This window comes from Opisthorchis viverrini (genome assembly GCF_000715545.1).
Source record: "Opisthorchis viverrini unplaced genomic scaffold opera_v5_75, whole genome shotgun sequence".
Taxonomy (NCBI): domain Eukaryota; kingdom Metazoa; phylum Platyhelminthes; class Trematoda; order Opisthorchiida; family Opisthorchiidae; genus Opisthorchis; species Opisthorchis viverrini.
Window position 1 is genome coordinate 1,221,575 of NW_008751732.1, and position 23,747 is coordinate 1,245,321.

The 23,747-nt window shown below is 45.5% G+C and overlaps 1 protein-coding gene across 1 annotated transcript in view; it reads right to left on the reverse strand.

Annotated features, from left to right (window-relative positions):
* T265_04552 (hypothetical protein) overlaps positions 1-20,049 on the reverse strand; it is a gene marked incomplete at both ends in the record, with an annotated part of 35,916 nt that extends 15,867 nt beyond the window's left edge. The window contains 4 exons of the mRNA XM_009169316.1: positions 130-539; positions 7,436-7,931; positions 10,894-11,100; positions 20,029-20,049. Of these exons, the coding sequence (XP_009167580.1) occupies positions 130-539; positions 7,436-7,931; positions 10,894-11,100; positions 20,029-20,049 (1,134 nt within the window). The remainder of the gene's footprint in view (positions 1-129; positions 540-7,435; positions 7,932-10,893; positions 11,101-20,028) is intronic.
* Positions 20,050-23,747: the final 3,698 nt, after the last annotated feature.

Consider the following 23,747-nt stretch of genomic DNA (forward strand, 5'->3'; position numbering starts at 1 on the left):
ATGTTGGTCTTAATAGGCATTATCAGGCCGTGAGAACCGACAAACCGAGTTTAATTAGTACCCTGAAATAGGCCAGATGGATGAACAAAAGGGAAGGAATAACAAAGGACAGTCAGTGCTGTCTCTTACCTGCGCCACATACAGCTCCCTGCAATTGTTTGGAATAAAGGCTGTTGTGGCAACACAGCCACTAAAGACAATACGTAAGAGGGCCTTGTCCAGAGTAGCACTATGTTGGGAAGGCTGTGCCGCATGAGAAAGGTCTATGTCTAATCGTTTGAAGCTATTGCGAAGGTTTCTGGACACTTCGACTATTCGATCATACAGTCGATTCACCTCGGGACCAAGCATGTCAATAGCCTCCACGTCAGCTGCATATTGCATGGACAACTCGTGACGAGCTGCAACAGAAGACCGTCGTTTAAATGGATTAACAAGACTACCGGAAATGATTGCATCTTGAATGGAGCGGAACGACGCGATAGTGAAGCCTTCAGGGTCACATATATCTCCGTAATCATTGTGATCGAGATAAGAACCTGGAATCCAAAAGTGGAAAAGTTGTGAAACACGGCAAGAATGGGATGGTTGTTGTGTAGGAAAGTTGAAACACACTACATTGAGTACAAAATCTCACCAGAACCCCCGAAAGAGAGGCGAACTGTTACGTAAGTAAAGAACTTTTCGAAGGCAAAATTTATTCCGCCAATTCGAGGGAAAAGCTAAAACATTCAGGGAAGCACGAAATCGTGATTTACGGTTGGCAGTGTGCTACTCCCATTTTAGGACAAAGGTGGAACAATCGCGTTACGACGAATAGACTCATCAACACGAAATTCAACCAAACAGACAAGAGAAAGTAGTGAAAAAGCATATGTATCCTTTTGAAAAACATCCCACTGTTTAACAAATTAGAAGGTATTTACTCTAATCCGTTTATTAATAAGCTTCAAAAACTGTGTGGAGCGGTTAACGAATGGTTGACATTGGAAGAAATTACTTATAAAATTCAGTGCGAGGGGCGCAGTTGATTCCAAATAATTAGCTCGTTGATAAGGACTCCAAAACAAAGATGAGGATAGAAAACCCTGTACAGCGGTCAACTACGCCGCGACAATAAAAACGGTTGATCACAGGGAAATGAGTACCACTAACCTAGTATAAGTGACAAAAGGGATCCACCCACTATGCGTAACAGCTTAAGGAAAGACCGATTCCCACAAGCACCCTTAAAGCAAGGCGCACATGCAGTTCCTTTTCAAAGCAATTGAACAATATGCTCCGCATATTATACCCCAACAGCGAGGTGAACACGAAAATGGTACTTTGGACTCGGTCCTTAGTAAACAGTAGAGAGCAAGAGCAACAATAACACAGTTGACCGTATCCAATTCAGCTAGAAGGCATGCAAGGACTAGAGAAACAGTGCGCAGCAAGTTTCATACAACACAACTGGAGAACATGCAATTAAGTCACTTCATTAGTTGTTGCTGATTCACCCACTAAGATGACGTTAACGAGAAACCAAAAACAGCGGTGTTCTTCATGTGAACAGGTAGCACAAAAGACATCTTGGAATTCAGTTGAGCGGATAACTGAAATGTGAACGTATTTTTTGAACAAACCATAATACCCATAAAGCTGGTGAAAACTCATGGACACTTATTGCCAGCTAAAAGCGTCCAGGGAAAATGAGACTGGAATTCGGAGTCCTCGTCCAGCTGATGAGGGCATAAGGCTATCGGTGTGCTTTCATTCACCTGCAGAGCAAGTCCAAAAGATTGAATATGTCCCGAGTCTCAAAATCAACCGGGATACCAGGCACGGTGAAACCTTTATCTGACATCTCACACAGCATTTCGCAGGACGCAGAACTTTGCAAAAGGACCATTATTTTGCGCCTGAGTAACAAGTTGACTACAATTTTATAGTGATGATTTTTCAAACAAATTAAGACCACATTTATTGTCGCAAACGAAGACATGAAGTACCACTAGTATTTTTGGCCGTTTGTTTTTAAAAAGGCCAACTCAGGAACTGCTAATGCCGAAAAACGCTGGTGTGGAATGTTTAGTATAGTAGAATATCATAAACGAGAGATTCAGTTGAGTCTTTTGTGAAAACCAAAATGACTTGTAAATTAGTGTATTTCTCGAAAACGGTCCAATTTGGGTTCAAGTAGGACATAAGGTTGACGGAAACTCGGGGACTGCGCCTACCTGATGAGCCCCAAGAAGGGCGAAACCGGTCGTGGGCTGTCGAAGAGTTTTCAGCAACCTTGAACCGGTCGTGGCTGTCGAAGAGTTTTCAGCAACCTTGTGAGAAGTTGCCTTTATGAAAATGTTTAGTATTTCTTACTTCACTCAAACCAACGGAGTTCTACGAATCGGACTCAAGAGTAGACCACCAATCAGTGGTCAAGGTTTTCTTCGTATCGATGAAAATCAGCTCTTATAGAACATGGACCGACTCTGTTCTAAGGGATAGACGGATCGTGACAGATGAGTGACGAAAGGATTTTTCAATCTATGTAGTATTGTTGTTTTAAGAAATATGATTGGTGCGGTCCAAAAGAACATGGATCGGTCTAATTACTAAAATGTTCCAACACCGACCTAAGGACGTTCCGAAGTCAAGTTATGATGTGCAAGGGTGTTTCAGCTAAGACATATTTAGACACTTTTGGAGGTTCAGGTATGATGAAAGTGGACAGATTGAATAGGCTTTTCATAGGTTAGGACGGATTTTTCCTACCTGCTCAGTAGGAAGAAACCAACGGTAAACACCAGGCAGATAGTCAGGAGTCAGCACTTTCAGACGTTAAAAAGGATAATTAATTAAACAGAACCAAGTGTCACAGATGACTGGATGTCTCGTTTTCCAGTGATTGAATAACAAAGAAGCTGTGAGGGAACCGTTTTCACTCGGTGACTCACTCGGCGGTGATGCATGAGAACGTTTGTGAGCAAGCTACCTTCTAAATTGGCTCTATTAGCACGGTCTGGCACACCGGGAATCCAGTATGACAAAGGTATTTCATACACGACATGATATCACCGAAAGGTGATGAATGATTCACTTGTGTAAGGAACGAGAACATCTGACAACGAATCAAGAGAGGGTCTTTTCAACCGTAGCACACATTCCTAAGCAGCGAGTTGTTCACCGTTTGAACGAACACGTCAAACGATGGGAGAAAGCCTGTGAAGTAAAAACTATTTTTTTCAGCACGCATTTGGCACAAAGCTCACGTGTGTAAATACATGAGTTCAAGACTCGCATCAATAGAAATACAGTAGCACGGATGCCTAAAGTGTAGAGCACCGAAAACATGTGGAGACAACGAAACGGAGCATAAGTCGCATTCATACCAAGTGAATTTTTGCTTATACGTCTGAAGAAAAACAGGATGGTTCAAAGGACGATAGGATGATCAACGTATGCGAACTCGGCTGGACGGACCGTCTTGAGATAAGGCGTATGGCAACATGACTGTATACCATGGCTCGCATATGACCGTAATAAAGACTCCAGTAAACGGGTACCGTTGAAGATTTGTGTGTATGTTCTGTCGACAAAACTCTTTTGACTGCGGAAACTAATTAGCCTCAGGACTGAGTACACCCGTACGTAGTGCGAGGGATCAAAACTCACGGAGTAAGATAAGAGCGACATGAACGGCTAAATCGTAGTAGGTCAACATTGCTGATAACAGTTCAAACCAAATAAATAACATGTCTTGGCTACATTAGGAAATAAAACGTAAAAACGATAAAAACTACAGCCACTTAATATTTCACCCGATTTCTCCTAAAGTAAGGGAGCTCCACGTACAACCATGAAATTTACAATTAACAGTACGCTCATGCCACATCGGCTGTCGCGTGCTGCGATCAACCGGGTCGACTTACTCACTGTATACAGCAGCGCGGGTAAGCGAAAACAGGTTACTGTTGAGGCCTCCCTTCCTTCTCCTTCTCATACCTTTTTCCCCTCCTCCTCCCACCCCTCTCCTTGTAGGCACATCAATTCGGACTGATGACTCCATGCCTCCTACATCGGTTTTGCGAATAACGTAAGCGAACGGGACAACAAGCCGCTCTTCCTCTCACATTGCACCCGCTTGGCATTGACGTGTGCTGTGTATTATAAACANAGAACGTAGGCGAACGGGACAACAAGCCTCTCTTCCTCTCACATTGCACCCGCTTGGCATTGACGTGTGCTGTGTATTATAAACAAAAATTCAAAGTACAAGCACAGTGGTTGAGCTCCCCCCCACCATCACTCTTCGTTCGCCTCCACATGTGCACCTCTGGTGATCCAGAGGCTGCTGCGGCAGAAATATCTCACGCGATCCTGAACGAAATTTGGCCCGACGAATTACCGTACATCAAGTGAAAGTGAGCGTACGAACCGATCGTGAACTCTGACATAATCAGAAGGTTGGGAAAGTGAGAGGTGCAGAAAGCTGGGAATGCCCGAAGATGATTTCAGTTGATCCGAGCGACCGGTATCCGGAAAGCATCTGTGTTCGAGGCCATCAAGGATCAGAATGCAGCCATTATCTTGGGTGATGAGGAACGCTTTGACCTGTGGACCGAACAACAGTTGTCGTGGCCATCAGCTGTCACTCATCTGGAACCCACGTTGAGCGTGGGATCCCTTATGGAGGTGAAGTCCTCATTCAGTCCTTATCCGATCTGTTCGCCTGCACTTGGGTAAAGAAGGTTGTCCGAGACAACTGTGGAGAGTCGGTGATAGTGCCCATTTTCAGAAAAGGGGCTCGTAGTGATGATGTTCACGTTGCGTCAGGTTCTAGAAAACGCCACAATCTCGCTATTCTTGAAATTCCAAGGCGGATCTGATCTGGTTGACCGTTCTGTTCTCCTTATTTTTCAAACAATACCCAGGGGTTTCGTCAGCACAATGAGTTCTTTGTATTCTCAGACTTCTGGACGTGTGAGAGTATACGGAGAGCTCTTCATAAGCTTCCTTACACAGAGCGCTTTCCGTATGAGAAGGTCATTCTGTTGACCAAATGTTCACGTCGCGTCAGGTGCTAGAATAACGCCAAAATTTCGCTATTCTTGAAATTCCAAGGTGAATCTGATCTTGTTGATCGTTTTGTCCTGCTTGACACGTTTATCCATCGAGCAATGTCTCGGAAGTTTGTTAACATGATAAATTCTTCGTAATCAGAGTTCTGGACGTGTGGGGGTATACGGAGAGCTCTTCAAAAGCTTCCGTACCCAAAGGGCTGTTCATGAGGAATACCAGCTCTCCAGTCCGATGTAATGATAAATTTATTCAAATCTTTGTGTTCAAATTGCTTTTGACGAAGATCAGTTTGATCTGGAGTCTGTTGGCGATATCGTTCCCATCTTCGAAGGGGTGCATGTATTTTTTGGATGAAGTGAACAGTCATCCCGTTGTGTGGTATGAACTTTGCACCCACAAATGATCCTGGACACGTCGTTTACAATCCAGGGAGAGGAACTTAAAGTCGTGGAGCGTTTCACATATCTCGGAAGTTGTATTAGTTCTGGTTGTAGTATGACATATGAGGTCAATGCACAAATCTACAATGCTCGGGTCGCGTTTAATTTCAAAGACCTATGGCGTCAAAACGGTATGCCTCTGTATCTCAAAGGGCGTGTATCAGGCCGGTTCGTTGTATGGCTGTGACAGATGGTCTGTTCGAGTAGCGGAATTGAGGCTTCTTCAGTTGTTCGACAACCGTTGTATCAGAACCATCCGTGGTTTGAACCTGACCTCTGCCTCTCGACTTCCCCTGTCTAGGGTTGGGCGACCTGGCAGTATCCCGGCCCTCGTGCCTCCTTCGTGTGGCATGGCAGCTAGGCACCGAAAGGGTGCTGCAGCTGAACGATTTGTTTTTTTATCAGAACCATAGCTCATGTGGGCTGGTGTCGGAGAATCCATAACCAGGCAGTTAGAAATCGAGTTTTCGGTTGTACAACGGGAACGTCCATGGAATAGTGCATCCAGTACCAGAAGCTGCGTTGGTTAGGCCATGTACTGCGTATGCTGAACGGTCGTTTGCGGAAGAGTGCTGTTTCCCGTGCCCTATTCATAGTGGCGGAAGGGGAGAGGTGGCCAAACCGTGACCTCGATATGACAGCGATCATGCGCCTCTTAGCAGGAATCCAGGTATTCCAGATTCCACCCTCGGGTCATTTGGCGATCCTGATGTAGCAACCTGTGGGTTTCCTCATCAGTATCAGAGTCGGAAGCGCACTAGCCCACTGGATTCCGATAAACAGATGTCTTTGTGCTGTGAGGTTGCTTGATTCAATGTGTACCAATTCCGGTGGATGCAGTAAACGATGCTTGCTTGTCGGTTCAACACAAGCCCGTATAGGTGCTATTCCGAAACTGAGACAGATGAGTTTCACGGATATCTATTGGGGATTCTTCGATTAGCAAGAACGACAGATATTATCACCCATCCAAAAAAACGGCTGAGCCTAAAAGAACCACAGTTGGGTGGCAGGTTATTGACTTATTCGTTTTTATGCTGACCATTGTCCGCTCCTATCCGGTAGGAAGTTTCAGAACAGGCTGTCATACAGAGACCATCTACTGCACATCAGCCATAGGTTCAGTAAGTTCACATGACCACTATTTATCGGTGAGTGGTCTCAATTAAGGATTGCCGTTCCTTCTTGGACATTCTACATGATTCTGATTGTATCGTTGTTCCGCCTGAGTGATGAGTTTGCTCTCACTCAGAATCACGCTGTCTGCTGAAGAGCCACATTCCATTTATAGCTCAAGAATAGCTGATTGGAAGTCCACTAGAAACGCACCGTCATGCTCATGACCAGAGCAGCACATCTTATCGATATCTGAACAATCAAGCCAACAATCAGCGTCCAATATGGTACATTACGATATATATAAAGTGTAAAAGGCTGCGGCAAGAATGGGTGGGGTCACACTCGAACTTCACGGGGAAGGTGGAGCTACATACCAGCTGCGCATCACCGGTCGAGTCATTACTGGCTCAGTTGAGATGAAACCTCTGTAGAGAAAATGTTTGATTACTGTTCCCGACCGGAAGACCTTTTAAGGCGCTTGACGTCTTCAGTTTTCGCTACGCTGTCTTTAACAGCAGGTTCGTCCTCTAGCGATCGTAAACAACCGTTGAAAAGGGAAATAAAATATGATATGAAAGTCAACGTATTCCCTACTCCATTGAATTTTCGAATGCTGTTTGCAGGTCGAAATAGAGATGGAATTAATTACCCCTTGGGTGGAAGGGGCCCCCGGCAACAAATCTTACGCTACCCCTCTGAGTCGAAAGACTAACGTGTTACCTTAATCACGTGAATTACCGTGGAGAGTATGACAGAGTAGAGAAAAATATAAGGTGGGACAGTACAGCACACAAAAGGCTTTCAAGAGGACGTACCGTCATCAGCCAGTGAACAAGAGAGAGATTCCACCAACAGCTTTCTCATATTTGCAATGTGCAGGTCGTGAATAGACCCCGGTAAAGGTCCCCATGGACCCCAGGGGGGCCATTGACAAGAATTATGTGCAAAAGGCGGTTTGATAAGATTCTGATACTTTATGTGTTCTGATTCACCAGTCACTGTGGCTTCCGGTCGTGACCAAAGTGCATCCGACAAGCCACACAGAGAGAACGTCGTGACGGATTCCTCTATCGACCGTAAGTCTCGTAGTACTTGCTCATTTATGCCTGGCGGCAAAAGTCCGGCTACCAAATAGTCCGGGTGCAGAAGGTTGATCGCATGAGCACATGCAGGACCACCATGACCGTCGAAAACTGAAAACATGTAGCCCCCATATTCCAGATCCAGACTTGACAGGCGCGAACCTTCGCTCGTGAAAGGGCCAGACTGGAAAGCGGTCCAGCGATCTTCCACTGGACGATTCACACCCACCTGTAGTTGAAAGCCAGAACAGGAAAGTAGGGAACAGGTAGTGAATAACTATGTCAGCATGTTACTGGGCAGGAATGTACGCACTCTGGTGGAAGCAGTCAACAATGAAGCGTGGACATATATAATAGAGTCCAAGAATTCAAATCGTACTCATTTGATAAGACAACAAGCCAGTTTTGCCACAAGAATCATACACTAAGCAGTAATAGAACAGGACATAAATGAAAATGCAGCTGGAAAATGGTCAAGAGGAGGATAAGTCATCAGTGACAAAATCGGAGAGATTGGTTGAGAAAGAACGTTGGCATTCCATTTAAGAACAAACCCAATTTATAAAAAGACCAAGATACCACTAAAATGATAAACACCTGGTTGATTCAACAGATGTCTACATTCCCACATATCTAACATCAATACTCACGAACAGTATCTTAAACAGTGGTCGTTTGGGTTCGTCTGTAGGTTGTTGACACCCAATCGACCGCTCAGTGACGACGTCATCTCGTATGGTGACTGAAAGTTTGCATGCCATGTCTTGGCGAACAAATCAGTTAATACCCAATCAACATCCAACATTCACAAGCAGCTCCAACAGATAACAAACACGAATGTTTGTCAAACGACGAGCAAACAAAGAGCCCATGAGGCACACTCGCATCAGTGGCAATTGATCAGCACTCATGATTCCCAAAACGATCGAAAATGGGAAAATCGGATGATCAAGGTATAGACTGCTACTCAGTCATAAAGAGTGACGGGGTTTAATAGTCCTGACATATGGACTGCGACCAAATGTGGAAGCCGAATGGTTTTTCACTATGCGACGCGTCACCCTTCGTCTTGCTTGTACATAGGGCGTTCCTGAAGGAGTATGACTACGTGGACAAATAAATGAGTTTAAATGCACGACTCTGCACGTATTGATTCCTCAAAGCGCAATTAATTTGCGGTGCATTACGTACGGTGGTCATAATTGGGAACCATGGCTATGCGACAAATGTTGATAACAACCAGGTTTCTGTCTCGTTGGAAAACGAAATGAGATGAAGTGGACGTAATTCAATACTCTGTTAGAATCCGTGATATGGCTTAAAATCAGCTAACTACGGGCTCTAAAGACCATCATGATGGGCGACCTTACAAGAACTAAATGGACCACCGGTTCAGACAGAAAACTGGGTATCGATACTGCTCTGTTAGCAAGAAATTGTTTGTTGTTTCTCCAGCCGATTTAAAACACGCTGGCCCAAAAGATTAGGCTTCACTCATGAATACATAAACGCCAGTAAACAGCAATTTTCGGTAAAACAGCTTTCAAAAACAAGCTTTTTGCAAAGGGGTTGCATTAAATCCAAAGAAATTTGGGATGGATACATAACTCAAGTGATGACAGCGTACAAGACATTACCTAATTGTTGCAAAGGAGATGAATAATCACCCAGACACAAAGGCGTAAGTTAAGCAAGAGAAGTACTCAATTAGTGGGAAAACCACTCCCCCACATAAAGGCCATCTTTTGTGTTTCTAAGATCGGGTTCTTACAGCGGATGACCACTAAATCCTCACCGGCTGCTAACGTGAGATGAACTTTCCAATGAAGTTAGGAAGCAGAGTCAAGCACAGTGATCTCCACGGGTTTACCAATATCAGTATTTTCGAAACGATGATATCGCAGTGGACTGATGTTGGCGTGGTTAGTGGTCCAAACCCGTCATCACCATCGGCTGCGGGTCGTATACATGTATAGTGGTTATAGCAGCCACAATTTCGCCCGCCGATGGTTTTCGGAGCCAGGAATGGATAGCTAGGCATTGGAGGCAGTAGATGACATAACTGACGCGTGCATAAGGCGTGAAAGTGGGCTTTTTTACTAAGGAAATCGGGGCATTATTAATAGCCCCCATAACAATAGCCCAATACGCACGCACCATGGAGGTGATGGAAGGGGCATATTCATCAGTGTGTCCAGCCAGTAATGTGTCCTATCTTAGAGCTCCCATCCAGAGGGACGGCACTAAACAGCGCAGTTGAGGCTGCTCGTAATGACTTTCATACCTTCCCTGGCTCGTTTCCGCTATGCCCGAGGAATTCAATCAGGTGACATACGGAGCACTTGATGATGATAGCATAACCTGTGTAGTGTGAACAGCTCATCTACTGTGAGCGAGTCATTTTTCTCGAAAACAATTCGACCTACTTCAACACTACTGTCCAAGTGTTCCTACCAAAATCCGGTAATGCTTCGAAGTTACCGACGGTCAAAAACTGCATGCACCACAGATGGTGCAGACAAAAGATGCTCTGGCCTTTCCGATCCGCATAGAAACACAGTATTTAGCTGGTCCACCGAGACTAGTACTACCGCAGTCGGCTCATCTGAAAGCATGGTGTTCGGGTTTCATCCTAATCAACATTGTAGCTGTACTCTAAACTTTGCAGGTTTGAAAAGCGTAACAAAACGTGGAGGAGAATAGGTTAGATTACTTAATAGTGTTTGAGAACAAGCGGGGCCCGTTCCAAGAACGGCTATATCGTCTAAGCACTCAGGGGGCGGGGTGGCTCAGTGGTTAGAGCGCGAATTTACTTACTGAAAGGTCCGTATTTCGAACTCGACCTCCGCTTCTCGACTCCCCCTGTCTGGGCTTGGGCAACCTGGCAGGATCCCAACCTTTGTGGTTCCTTCTGGTGACATGGCAGCTAAGCACTGAAAGGGTATTACAGCTGGACGACTTCTTTTTTTATTTGCTATGTACTCAATGCCTGTGCTCGAACACTCTGGGAGAACTTTGACCCCACAGATAGCGAAAGTTGGGAGTGCCCTATAGGCTAACATCATATCCGTCATACAGAGTCAGATGTGAAAGCCATTGACAAGAACGAACACTCAACGCAAAGCAATCAGCCAAGAAGAATGTCAGGGTGGAAGAGAAATATACAATCCACCAGTTGTCACTCTGCGTACCTGGTTTGCTGATAAAATCAAACGATCGTGTGGTGCAGCATAATTCAGCTCTCTTTCTGTGAGACGCTTATTGACCTCGGATTCGGGCACCCGAGGCCCAGAAAGGTGATCGAAGTCCCCAAAACCGCCATTCCTGTAACGTCTACAAAGGATTCTGTGGATTCGTAGAGCCAGTAGGCGTCGAGCAATTAACATAGAGTCCCCGACCTGAAAAACATATGACCATCAGAGAAGATATGAGGAATTACGGAGGATGTCAATAAATAGCCATTACTCTGAACACTTTCCCACCAAAATGTCCAAGGCAACTCATTATCCGTTGAAAGGAGTGGTGTCAAATAGCTAAGGGACCGATTTTCACCGAAAACACTACAGGTAACACAATAACGGATGGACGACGAGCGTAGTGTAGATTAGCTGTAAATCAAATTGAAAACAAGCAAAGCTAGCCTCCGGAGGTGCTGCAAAGTTCACGGAGGATTCTTTCGAGAAGTCGACGTTACTTACTGGGCTACATCATAAGTCGATTCATTCAGCGAAGAGTACTGGGTGAAGGGCTATTAGTAAGGCAAGGGTAAAAGCGTGTGGACCATGCATACCAAGTGCACCGGATGAACCCGTCGTTGAGATAAGATAATCAGTAGTCCGACATACTAAATATGACCACATCCACAATCCGAATCGCCGTTCTGCACTTTGTTGCCCAGGATGCGATAGGCTTTCGGCAACCCTTTTTGTCCGAGTAGCAGTTTGATCAACATCAGCAACACAATTGACAGTGTACGGATCTGATCAGGCGCAAAGCTGGATATATACGTATGAAAACCACGATCTGTCTCAACATCATCACTGGCAACAATATATGTATGCTTCAGCGTTCCGCAACCCTATAAGTTTATTTAAATAAATTCCAGCATGAATGCCAATGCCATCGGTTGCTAATCATATAATTCAGTGTCCCCAGCCAAGCGAACGAAGACCGCATCCTGGGAGATTATACCAACGATAATAAAGCTCATCGCAAAATCCTCCATTAACTTCGTCTGTCTCTATATTCTAACTACTCCGAAATAAGCATAGCGAACGAACTTCCCGATAGAGGATAACCTGATAGGTGTAGTATAAGATCGGATTATCCTGGCTGGCAGTACTAGACGCGTTTCTCTAGTAAAGTACAACCAAACTCGTCCCCTAATTAGCTCACTATGAATTCGTTGGTTATAATCGATTCAAGGCATAGTTGCGAGACAACGGCAGTCAAGGAACGGAAGATAACCCAGAACACCTGCCAGTGACAACCGGGTATCAAAAACGTCCAAGATCGTCCGCACTTTAACATGATGCACACATTCTCTGAGGGCGAGCGATCTGTCACAAGTGAGTCGTCGAATACATTGCGCCCCTGGCACAATATACGACTGACGAAACACAATGCCCCATAGCACGTACAGACGGACAAAACGACAACGTCCACAAATGCACAATGATGAAACCTTCTAAAACACTCTCAGACATAGAATAAAAATTTTCGGATTACGGTGGACAATTCACCTAACCTAAATTATAGCACGACAAATTCCCTCACGCTTAATAATTTTTCACAGGTGACACGAGAGACTGGTCCCTACCTTGTTGTATCAGGCATGTAGGGTAGGTCGCTAAAGGATAAGCCCTGACTATTCAGATAGGTTCTTATCTGTGAAATCCTCCCCATTTGCTGTCAAAGGGGATTCAAGTGCCTCGGTGTAGTGAGTTTGCCTTTCGCCTAACTTTATCACAAGGTCAATCAGTATAGTTCAGAAGCCACTTCTATGATGGCGTTGCCAAGCTTTGCAATTAGTTTGCAAACATTTTGTCACCATATGAGGAGAGGGCGTCAAGATTGAAAAAATGAGTATTCGATTTGGACCTTTCAAAGTTTGTCCAAGGTCCACGCATCCATTCAATCCATGAGTATACAGGTTGCGTACATTCTTCAATTTAAATTTGTCGAAGCCACTGACCCTAGCAACCTCTCAAACTCGACGTAGCTCAGCGGTTAAGGGGTCACACTGCTGACTGGGTGGCCCATGCTTCGAACTAAGCCCTAGCTTCACGCTTACTTCTGCCTATATTTAGGCAACCTGGCGGTAGTAAGCCCTCTTGCCTTCCTGCGTTTCAAGGCAACCAGGAACCAACTGAACCATAGTTTATTTATTTCTAACAATCTCAGGAACATGATTTTGCTTGTACTGGTAAGGGTGTTACGCCAAAAATCGCGAGATATGTCCCAAACCTTTTGATAGCGTGCGGTCAAGATTGATTGGACAGAGAACAAGTAAAGGGCTAAAAGATAGTGAAATGACAGCAACTCCTTTATTGCTTGGTCACTTTAGAGAACAACTATCAGGATGGCACCTTTAAGTTAAAAAAAAGTATTCCTCCAATTATCGAAGTAGTGAACCCGTTTCATCGCAAAAGGACTACACTTTACCTATTAAACAATGTCACTCACCATGCGGAGACGAGTGATGTCAACCAGGTGAGTTCCAACGGGAAACCATCAGAAACTCATACAAGTCGAAAATGCAGGCGAACTCGCATGGCTCATTAATTATGGAATGAATATATCCACAGTCGTTGGATTTGGAAATTTCCACCTAGAAGTAGGAGTAAGACGACTTTAACGTCGGATATTTTTGCATACAGTTTATGACTTTCAGTCCAACTCATCATTCGCATCACTCAGGATGGAAAATTTTGAGCAATATATGATAACTAGGTGATTGTATTTTTTATACTCGCAAGGTCCTGGTACTCTAAGAATGGAAGTACATAGTCTGTGCAGCGAGACATGTATAAACTGAAAGCTGTTCTATAAAGGTCAACTTCAACACGTTGATAGTGCCAAAATCTAATCAATGCTTGTTGTTCATTCTGTCGTCGGTGGAAGGCGAAAGGTGCTTGGATGGTGAGAAATGAACAGAGCGGTTGAAGACAATCGGACACGAAAGCAAAATTTCGTCTGCATAGAGTGGGAAACCCAGCGTTCTCTGGCGCATTTCTGAGCCATCCTGGACGTCATTGTGACATTCGGTATCAATTTACGAACACATGTGAGCAGCCCGATAGTCCCCATCTGTCTACTAGCTGTGAAGGTGGCGCCTTGAACTGCAGACAAGTGTTACTCGCAGGTTTTACCAGTAGTGTGCAACTTCTCACCAGCAGTGTCCTCCAAGTAGATAGTAATGTACGTGTGATTCATAATATCGATACCAAAACTGTCGAATGGCCGAAGATGATCGAAGGCTGATTCCAAAAATGTAACTTTTAAACCGTTTCAAAACTCATTGCAACTGCATGAATTCATAGCTCCCAATCCTGAGAAAAGGTGCGCAAATCAGATGCATCGTTCGGCCTCAACATCTTCCTGTTACTACTCCTGGAATCAAGAAAACTAGCGTCAATCAAGCGCAAACTACGCCCCCTGGATCTTGGTTAAACTTAACTAAACTGAAGAAGTGTTCATCGGCCCATAACGTACACAGCCAGCACTACAGAGGATGTAACGAGGATGTACAGAGGTACAAAGCACCATAAAATGACTTCAGCCTGACGGAACGTGACAGACGAAAGGTCACTAGATTTAGCTAAGAACAGTCTAACAGTGTATTGCAGATGTTTCTTTCTTGGAAATTACAACGCAACTCAACATACGCTTTTTATCCACATCACTTTTTTGTCCAAAGACCGGTACCTCTTCAAACTGACTAGCTTGTACATCTGGTTCTCTCTCTCATAATCGTTGAAAAGGCTTAATTTTCAGTGTGGAAAAAGGCTTGTCCTGTTAGCCCTATGCAGTATTACACTGTCATGTTCTGAAGTGAGTATACATATATCAAGTGGTAAGTGTACGCTACCCCGGCAGCTGGCCTGACGGGAAAGCACAAATATTGATTAGGTGTTAACTTCGTTTCTCCTCCGGACGTGAGAGTGATGCTTCATCACACTGCCATTCTTGATCGTCATTCATAGATACCCGCGTTTTTAAACTCGGGCTCTAAATCGGGTAAAGTAGAGGTAGTGCAAATAGTGGATCTTAGGTCATGGGGCTACCGAGCTACCGAAGCTAGTTGTAGACAAATTCGTATGAGTCCTCTGGGTTAGTTATGAGTTGATTCAATCATGAAATTAGCAAAGATTAACTTTCAAGCTCCTTTTCCTAATTCCCCATTTTTCAAGCGAGGACCTTCATGCTTTATAAGCATTGACTGTTAGGACTGACCGTTTGTCTCATCGAATGCTGAATTGATGAATAATGCGTTAAGACTTGCTGAGTTAGGATACTTGGAATCTCACATAGAACAATGTATCCTAAACGTCGTCAAACCAACCACTTCCTGAAGCCGAAGCTTTGAACACCCTCAGGAGTCGTGAGATATTCGGTGCGATTAAAAGTCAGGAGCTTCTCAATATATGTTGATGACAGCGTGAGATTTGAAAACTTTCACTTGATATTTTGTCCTGTAAAGGAAGTCAGTCTATTCTGAAAAGCAGATAAGCACTGTACACATGTTTCACTAAATGACCGGCTTTCTCAGGTTGGAATGTCATTTTTAAATCACCAAATCTCCCCAAACAACCATCAGTCTGTTTCTACTCAAGACAGGCGAAACCTCCATGTGAGAAGTCTTCACTCGAGCAGCCAGTCAATAGGTGAACACGTGGTGTGGTTTCCATGATTGAAGGATGGATGACGCAACACACTAAGTGCGAGTTAACCACACTGCTGGTGAGCTACTGGTAGTCGAATGGTTAAGTATTCAAACTACCAGCCGAGAGGAAGCGGGTTTGAGACTACTCGAGGTTTGGTGAGATGCGCACGGTTGGTGATCTCTAAAATGCTGATTTTTTTCTGGCACGAACAAGTTCACAACAGGGTATCAGTCAGCTAAATGTCCGATGACGACTGAAACCGTTGACGTTTCGTAGAGCGACTAGACTATTCATGATAGCTTCATTCGTGAAGTCACTGATGCAAGGGGGCAAGTGTAGGTGAAACGCGGGACGAACTGCGACGAAACTGACACCTTATTTTCTCGATTCAACCGGAGGAACCAGCCAAAACAGTACGGAGTTTTATCGGCAACCTGATCTGTTCAATTAGTCGTCAGAGTTTGAGAACCAGCAATACGAATAAGTCAGTGAAATGATCAAGTGGTAGTCGGATATGCACTAGGTTTCTCATTATCTCATGATCTCGGTAGCTATTACTTACCAACCACTGTTCTACTAAAACCTTACAAGTTCAGACGACAGCATCCACCAACGTTCGAAAGGCAGTGGTTTCGATTGAAAACCAGTTCGGTTTATCAGCTAAAAGGCGTGTAACATAGGCGTATTGGTTCCAGCTGCTACAGTTTCGATCACCGGAAAGTGGGGGGGCGGGCCTTACAGCCAAGCCTTCGCTCAGCTGCAGCACCCTTTCGGAGCTTAGATGCCATTCCACCAGGAGGTACGAGAACTAGGATACTGTCAGATTGCCCAGGCCTAGACAGAGGAAGTCGAGAGGCAGGGGTCGGGTTCGAACCATGGACCTTCTGGTCAGCAGATTCGCACTCTAGCCACTGATCCATCCCGCCCATCCAGCCTTGGGGCGATGGCATATGCAATTTATTTTAGCAACTAGGTAGCTATGTATCGAAGGCAAAAGCTCTGACACAAGAGCGCCACTGACTGCGCAATTGGGACATTTCTGCCAGCAGTATGTCATTTGTGAATCGATTCCAGGGGCCCCCATCCAGGAAGGCGGCAGTTGTCGCTCGCCTGAGTCCACCGGTCAGTATATTTATACTTCCTTGCCAGTTCCACCCCTCGGTCGGTCCCACTCAGCAAAGGGCTGGGTTGGATGAAAAGAGCTCTGTGAGACAAGGTGTTCTGGCACGTGGAGTACATATCCTAACAAGCGTAACATGTAAAACGTGAATATTTCATGTAATGCGGGAGAGTTCGCCCCCTCCTAGAATCATCTGGCGCAGCTCAGTATTAATAATCCGATGTTCCCACAAGACCCGACCAATGCTTCGGAGACACCGACGGTCAAACGCTAACAAATTCGTGTATCTTCTGTGCATAGGAGCCACATGTCTGAATCATAAAGCAGCATGGATCGCATTGACAGTGTGAACTCTGCCCTTGACGGATAAACTGACGTCACTTCGGTGTCATTGGTCGGAAGTTGGCAAAAGCTGTACTGGCTTTCCAAACCCGAGAAGTAACCTCATCTCCAGCTAGACCACCGGAACTTTTACAACTGACCAGGTAAACGAATTGATCTACCACGTCGATTGGCTTGCCTGAATGCATGAGATTTGGGTTTAATCCGACCCACCCTTGTAACATCATTTTATAACTTGCAGGAGTGAATCGCATGTCAAATCGTGTGGCAGAGTTGTTTAGGTTATTTAAAATAGTTGACATTTTTGAAGGATCTGAAGCAGGGAGAGCAATGTCGTCTGCATACTCAATGTCTTGTTTTTCACCACTGGATGTGGTGGACTTTGCTAAAATCTTGCCGTACATTCGTACGCGCCTCCAGAAGTTCGCATAAAGAACCATTTCAAGGAATATAAATTTGGAAGAGAAACTTTTGATCGCCAAGCACGCCAGTTTCTGACGACGGTGTTACGATTTGGTCAACACAGCCCCTACCAGGTCGGAACCCCATTTGCTGCTCTACCATCAGTGCTTCACGGGCCACCACAAGACAATGAGGGACAATTAGCGCCAAGTCTCGCAATGAGTGGAGTAAAGCGTTCCTTTCCAAAATGGAGGGAAACAAATAAGGTAAACGCTGACTATGGACTCCACTTCCATCCTTGATCCATGAGCGTGGCAGATCATCTGGACCAGCTCGGCAGCGGCTGAGAGAACATATGCAGAGTGAAAATTTCGAGGTCGTATGGGGTTTCATCTTCAACATCCAGAGGATCAGGGGAGTTCCTGGATCAATGGGACAGTTAGCTCAACCATTGTGCTTGCATCTTGAATTCCTGTTCTGATACAGAGCATCATTATCAACATCAGCAAAGACAACATCAGTGTTGATACTGATACTTCACTGCGTACAGCCAGTGACATCTAATTAAATAAGGAAAAAAAGATAATCGTTCAGCCGCAATACCCTTTCGGCGCCTAGCTGCCATGCCATTCAAAGGAAGCACGAGGGCTGGGATACTGTCAGGTTGCCCAAGCCTAGACAGGGGAAATCAAGAGACGGAGGTGGCGTTCGAACCACGGACATTCCGGTCAACGAGTTCGCGCCCTAAACACTGAATCATCTTATTATACTTGAGGCCTTAGAATGAAAAGAAAAGATTGGGCGGGCAAAGGGACCTGGCGCTGGACTATCGCAAGCCTTGAATCGTATACACATCGAAGCGTCAAATGAAACAATCTGGAAAGAAATTGAAACTAAAAACGCCACTGGCATCGACATGTCGCCATTTCTTGCCATGATTCCAGCCAAGCGCACGAAGTTTTAGGGGGAATCAGTCCTGGAAGGCGTACAACACAAACAAGTCAAACGTCGTCCACCATTGTGAATGAGGTACAGACAACAACACTCGTCTCGGTAGATGCTGTTTCGGTATGTGCAGCACGTAGCCCAGCCATCGTAGTCCATGGTGCCGGAGGTTTTCCGCGATTGAAGTACGAGCCATACAACCAAATACCCACCGTTGACGCCATCCAAAACCATCGAAGGCAACGGCACTCGAAAACGCTTTACATCTGTCCACAGTGGCCACGTCTAGCAGCCGTACATCAACAGTCTTTACCGCAGCCTGATACACGCGACCCTTAGGACTTAGTGACATGCCTTTTTGACGCCACAAGTGACACAAATTAGCAAACCTTATTCGGACCTTGGGGATTGTGCGCTGGCTTTATCAGACACAGTTCAGTCAGAGCTAATACAACTGCTGGGGTATGTAAAATTCTCCACAACCTCCGGTGATACTGCTTGAGCTCCTAGGGGTATGTGCAGAGACTACACGTTATGAAGCACGACTGTGAACTTTGAAGGTGCAAGGGGCATGTTGAAAGACGATATGACGGTGATCAGCTTCGTAGTGTGCAGTGACTGCTGTTTGGGTTGATTTTTATGTAAGTATTGATGTACAACCTTGCTTACTGGGCTTCGGCTCATGAGCTTTCTTTGTTTTCCATCCACAGAAAGTGTCATAAATCCCTGCCTTCGGAGAATCACAGTCCCCTGGTGCCACCACAGCGTGCATACTACAGTTTATTTAAAGGGGCTGGTGCCTTGCTTCGGTCTTCAAAGATGAGGGCGATGTCATCTACGTATTCAAAATCGACCAGCAACAATTTGAACACCGGGATTCCGGAGACATTCCAGCGGTCGTCTGATTACTTCAACAATCAGGAGGTTGAACAAGAAAGGAGAGAGCGGCCATCCATGATGGACACCACTCTTTGTAGGGGGCAGTTGGAGGGCTCACGACACTCATTACACCTAGAGGTGTGTGCATATATGGATGGGATTATGCACCAAAACCTCTGGGAAATATCCTGTTCCGCAAGTGTTCTTACGTGAAATGGTGCACAGCACCAAGTGCACAAAAATTTGGAAGCATAGTTGTTGGGAAAGGCCCAACAGAAGTGTTTCTGTGGAATGAGAAACGCTCTTGCGTGACAAACATGCTCATGTTTATGGACAGCTTAACCCAAGCCAAGGACGAGGGACTCATATCGGATGCCATATTTTTCGACTTCTCAAAGGCATTTGATAGGGTCCCACACGTCCCGGTGCTCCACAAACTCGAGTCTTACGGGATTCAAGGGAAAATCCTTCGCCGGATCCTATCAGACAGATCATTCCCAGTGAGAATAGGCTTGACCTACTCTTCTTCAGCGCCAGTCTCCATTGGAGTCCCTCAATGCTCCGTCTTGGGACCACTCCTGTATCTGATCTACGTCAACGACCTCCCAGATGTTCTTGCAAGTCCATGTCTACTTTCTACGGACGACTTGAAATCCTGGAGTTCCAATGCCAATGACCTCCAAATGGATGTAGACGCCACAAAGCAGTGGTCGTTGCACTGGCACCTCCATTTTGCGGACGATCCGACTCACCTTCTCCCGTATTACTCGCATGGACTTCCAAACGCTCTACGGGGCCTACGTCAGACCGCTCTTGGAATACGCCAACCAAAATGTCTACTCAGGACGCACGAAAGACGTCACCCTCATCGAGCGTGCCCAGCTAACCGCTACGGAAAATGTTGTCGGCCTCAAATCCGTGGGCTAAGAAACGCGTCTCGCGATGCTTGATATCTTTCCCCTGTAGTACCGTCGCCTCTGAGGAGACTTAATTCTTACGTACGCCCTGTTTGAACAAGGCTTGGCAGACAGATGTTTTACCGTTGACCCAGCAAATACACGGCGGGGACATAGTAAGAACATTTTCAAGCTCAGAGCACACACATTCATTAGACAAACTTTTTCTCATTTCGGGTAGTAGCTGCGTGGAATGACCTTCCTCCGACGGTTGTCCACGCTCCTTCTAGAACCCAGTGTAAAGCACTATTAGACACTTATTTATGCGAATCCACGCGCTGGCAAGCATACTGCCCCGCGCTGGGAACATAAAGAGCAGTGCTACACCCTTTTTTCACTTGTGCCTTTCAGGTGAACGACAGCCACCGACCGACAAGAACAAAACCGACCCGGGAAACTTGGGCAAAAGTCTCGATCCTGTATATCAATCGGCGAATCCGTGACCGATGCTTTCAGTGGGTTTCCCCACAGGACTGATGTGGAAGGTGGATCCAGAACTGTGAAACATGTCTGTTTAAGTTTCCGTCGCCAAAGTCACTCGGAGAACCCTCAGATCGTACAGTACGTGGACGAACTATATAGCGAAAAAATATCCACCGCACCGGGGTAACAGACTGTCACCAGCTGAATAAAATCACACGGGAGGAAGCGCATAGACAAAGCAGGCAACTACCCAGAGAGATTCTAGTCAGTTCCGGTGTGTAATGACGGAAGTTCTGTATCTTGGGAGATTACAGCCTACTGATGGATGTTGAATGGTATCCATGACCGCCTTACGGGGTGCTGTTCGGCGATCCAAGGTCCAGAACGAGGTTGTTGTAACAAATTGTAAGCGCAAGCCCTAGAACCTTGGTGACAGGGACGTAGTCCCCCAAAAATAGTGAAAAACGAATACCATTATTACCACAACTTTTCGATTCTTCATTTTTGTGACCTATCAGGAGTTCATGAAAGACTCCGTAGGATATTAATAATAAATAGAACCTTAATTTGGTTTATATGCACTGCAACAGTTTTTAAGCGTTTGTTCCAGTCACTCTCCGTTTTTGCTTAAGGTGCAACGTTTTTTAAAACATAATCCCCGGCGACCTACATGGTCCCTAGTGATGAGAATGTTGTTGACACAAATCAGTGATAACCAAAGCACCATTCAGCGGTTACGCATAACTATATAGTCGAAAATGAGGTATTTATCGTGCAGGTCCACTTTGTATGTGACGGTTGTGGTAATAGCATCAGCCGTGAAAAACAGCAGGTTGTATAAAATTACAAGAGCAGGTGAAACACTTAGGAGGTACAGTAGGCCCAGATGGCGCTCGGCCGGCCGATGCGGGTGATTGACTGGCACCGGCTGAAAGCCCAACCCTCGTCCCCCTCGCTGATTGGCTGTCTGTGGGTCGAAAAGTGGCTGACAGTTCTGGCACGAAGACTCAGCGGTTTTTTGGACGATTTTGAGGGAACTGTCCAGTCTTACTGATTCATAGACGGTTAGCACTTTTCGGCATCTTTACAAGAATGGTGCACAGCGTCTTGCGGTCTGGACGGGGCTGCTTGTGTATCAAGGCCATAGGGGCCTTATGCTTGGATGGTACAAAAGCCCGTGGGGAGCTACAAACGGCCATTCCTCGATTGGTCTGCTTGTGGTTTGGGTGCCTACGACATGCCAGACGCGACCAGTACGGTATCAATGACGGTACGGCCGGTGATTATTATGCTGAAGCCAAGTACCTCATCCAGTGGATTAGTGTCAAGTAAGCTGGTTTTGTGGTATAATGTCTTGTAGTTTCACCGAATACATCTTCGGACGAACGCAACGTAACTTATCACATGATGGAATACTTCCCCGGTCGTGACTGTAGTTCCTTTGCGGATGATGGTAGCTTGAATGTTCTATCGTTTACCTCCGTTCATCTGCGTGGCTTGTTTGCGAAGTACGGTGAAATAATTCAGACAAATTCAACGTATCAGTGTAACCGAGGTGGCTATCATCTGGGGCGTCTGGTACTAACCTATTGTAATGGTGTTGGTCGGGGAGTGTTTTACTGCTTTATCCGGAGTGAGTCACAGGAATGTTATGGTGTTGCCGTGGGACATTTTGTGCGAATGATGTCCCCGGTGAGTGGACTGTGGTAGACTAGAATAAGTCACATTTGTCTGACATGAATTCAGCAATGCCTGACGCCGCTGTATTTTTTTTAATTTTCGTATATTACAAAGCTTCAAAGCCAGGATTATTAAGCTTAGGGAAGTGACTCATTCGGATAAAGTAGTTTGTTTGTCTGGTCAAAGCGAACGGTGCATTGTGGCGATGTGAGCGAGTTTGAGATCTATGCCACCAGCACCTGCAGTCAGAACCAGCAGTACTGGTCGTATCTCACCGAGTATTGGTTATCCGACCTGAGTACCTAGGCAAAAACCTGCTGTGAACCTTGGTAATGAAAGCGCCAACCGGGTCGAACCTGCCGACAGGTGTACTAAGTGGAAACCTACTGAGTCTTCCTTGTTGCTCACCTGTGTTCAGACTTTTATCAAAAGGAATGAGCAATTACAAACTAAGTACGGAGGACTAGTTAGCTCCCCTTTGTTCGTGTTTGCTAACTACCATGTCTTGTTGGAGGTGTGGTGGCGAGTAGCTTTTTCTGCCGTTAAATCCATCCCCTCCTCAACGTTATGCGGCATCGGAAACCAGTGTGCGTCTTTCACGCAAGCTAGGCAAAACGTGGCTCTAGTCATTTCCATTAGGTTTCCATTTACTACTTTTCTTCCCATTTGTTCTCCAGGTACGACTGCGGAACACATTTTTGGTGATTCTGTAATTTGCTTGCAATCAGTCACAATAAATTCAAGTTTCCCAGCAAATGGCTTCATACTCCTGGAAACGCAAGCGTCACGGCAACCAAGATATCCAGGCCTCGTGTTGGAGATAAGCTTCCGTAATTTTCCTGTTTCGTTTATACCTTGAGAGCGGCCCCGAAATGTGGTGCTTCCCGGAAAACATAGGATTCTTTAAGGCAGCATGCGTTTTGTGGTGTATGCAGGAGCCCTGCAGCCTGCACGTGGATGAGGCGTTTACTGCGCTTCTTGGGTGTTTCAATTCAGAAGCGTGAATCGGAAACCGAAAATTCGCTACACAACTGTTATTCCAACCGAAAATTTTAGAATAACGGAGTACCGCAGATGGCAGCCCGTCGGTTGTTACTTATATGGCATGCAGAATCACTGATCCGTGCAACCCATCCTCGTCGGGCGCGCAACAAGCGCGCTTGGAGGCAAGAGAAAGCGATGATTCTCTGAAGGTACGGGTTCACGCCAATCTATGTGGACGTCGCCTAGAATGAATGCTCCCTGGCGAAAACTAAGTTAGCAAAGTTCCACATCAACAATGGTCACATTAATAAAAGGGAGAAACAGGCAACGATCCCTACATACGTCAACAATTCCTCTTATTTTTCAAGGATTTCAACTGATAGGGACCTCTCTATCTGTCCACAAAATACTTAGCGTTTAAGGAGGAA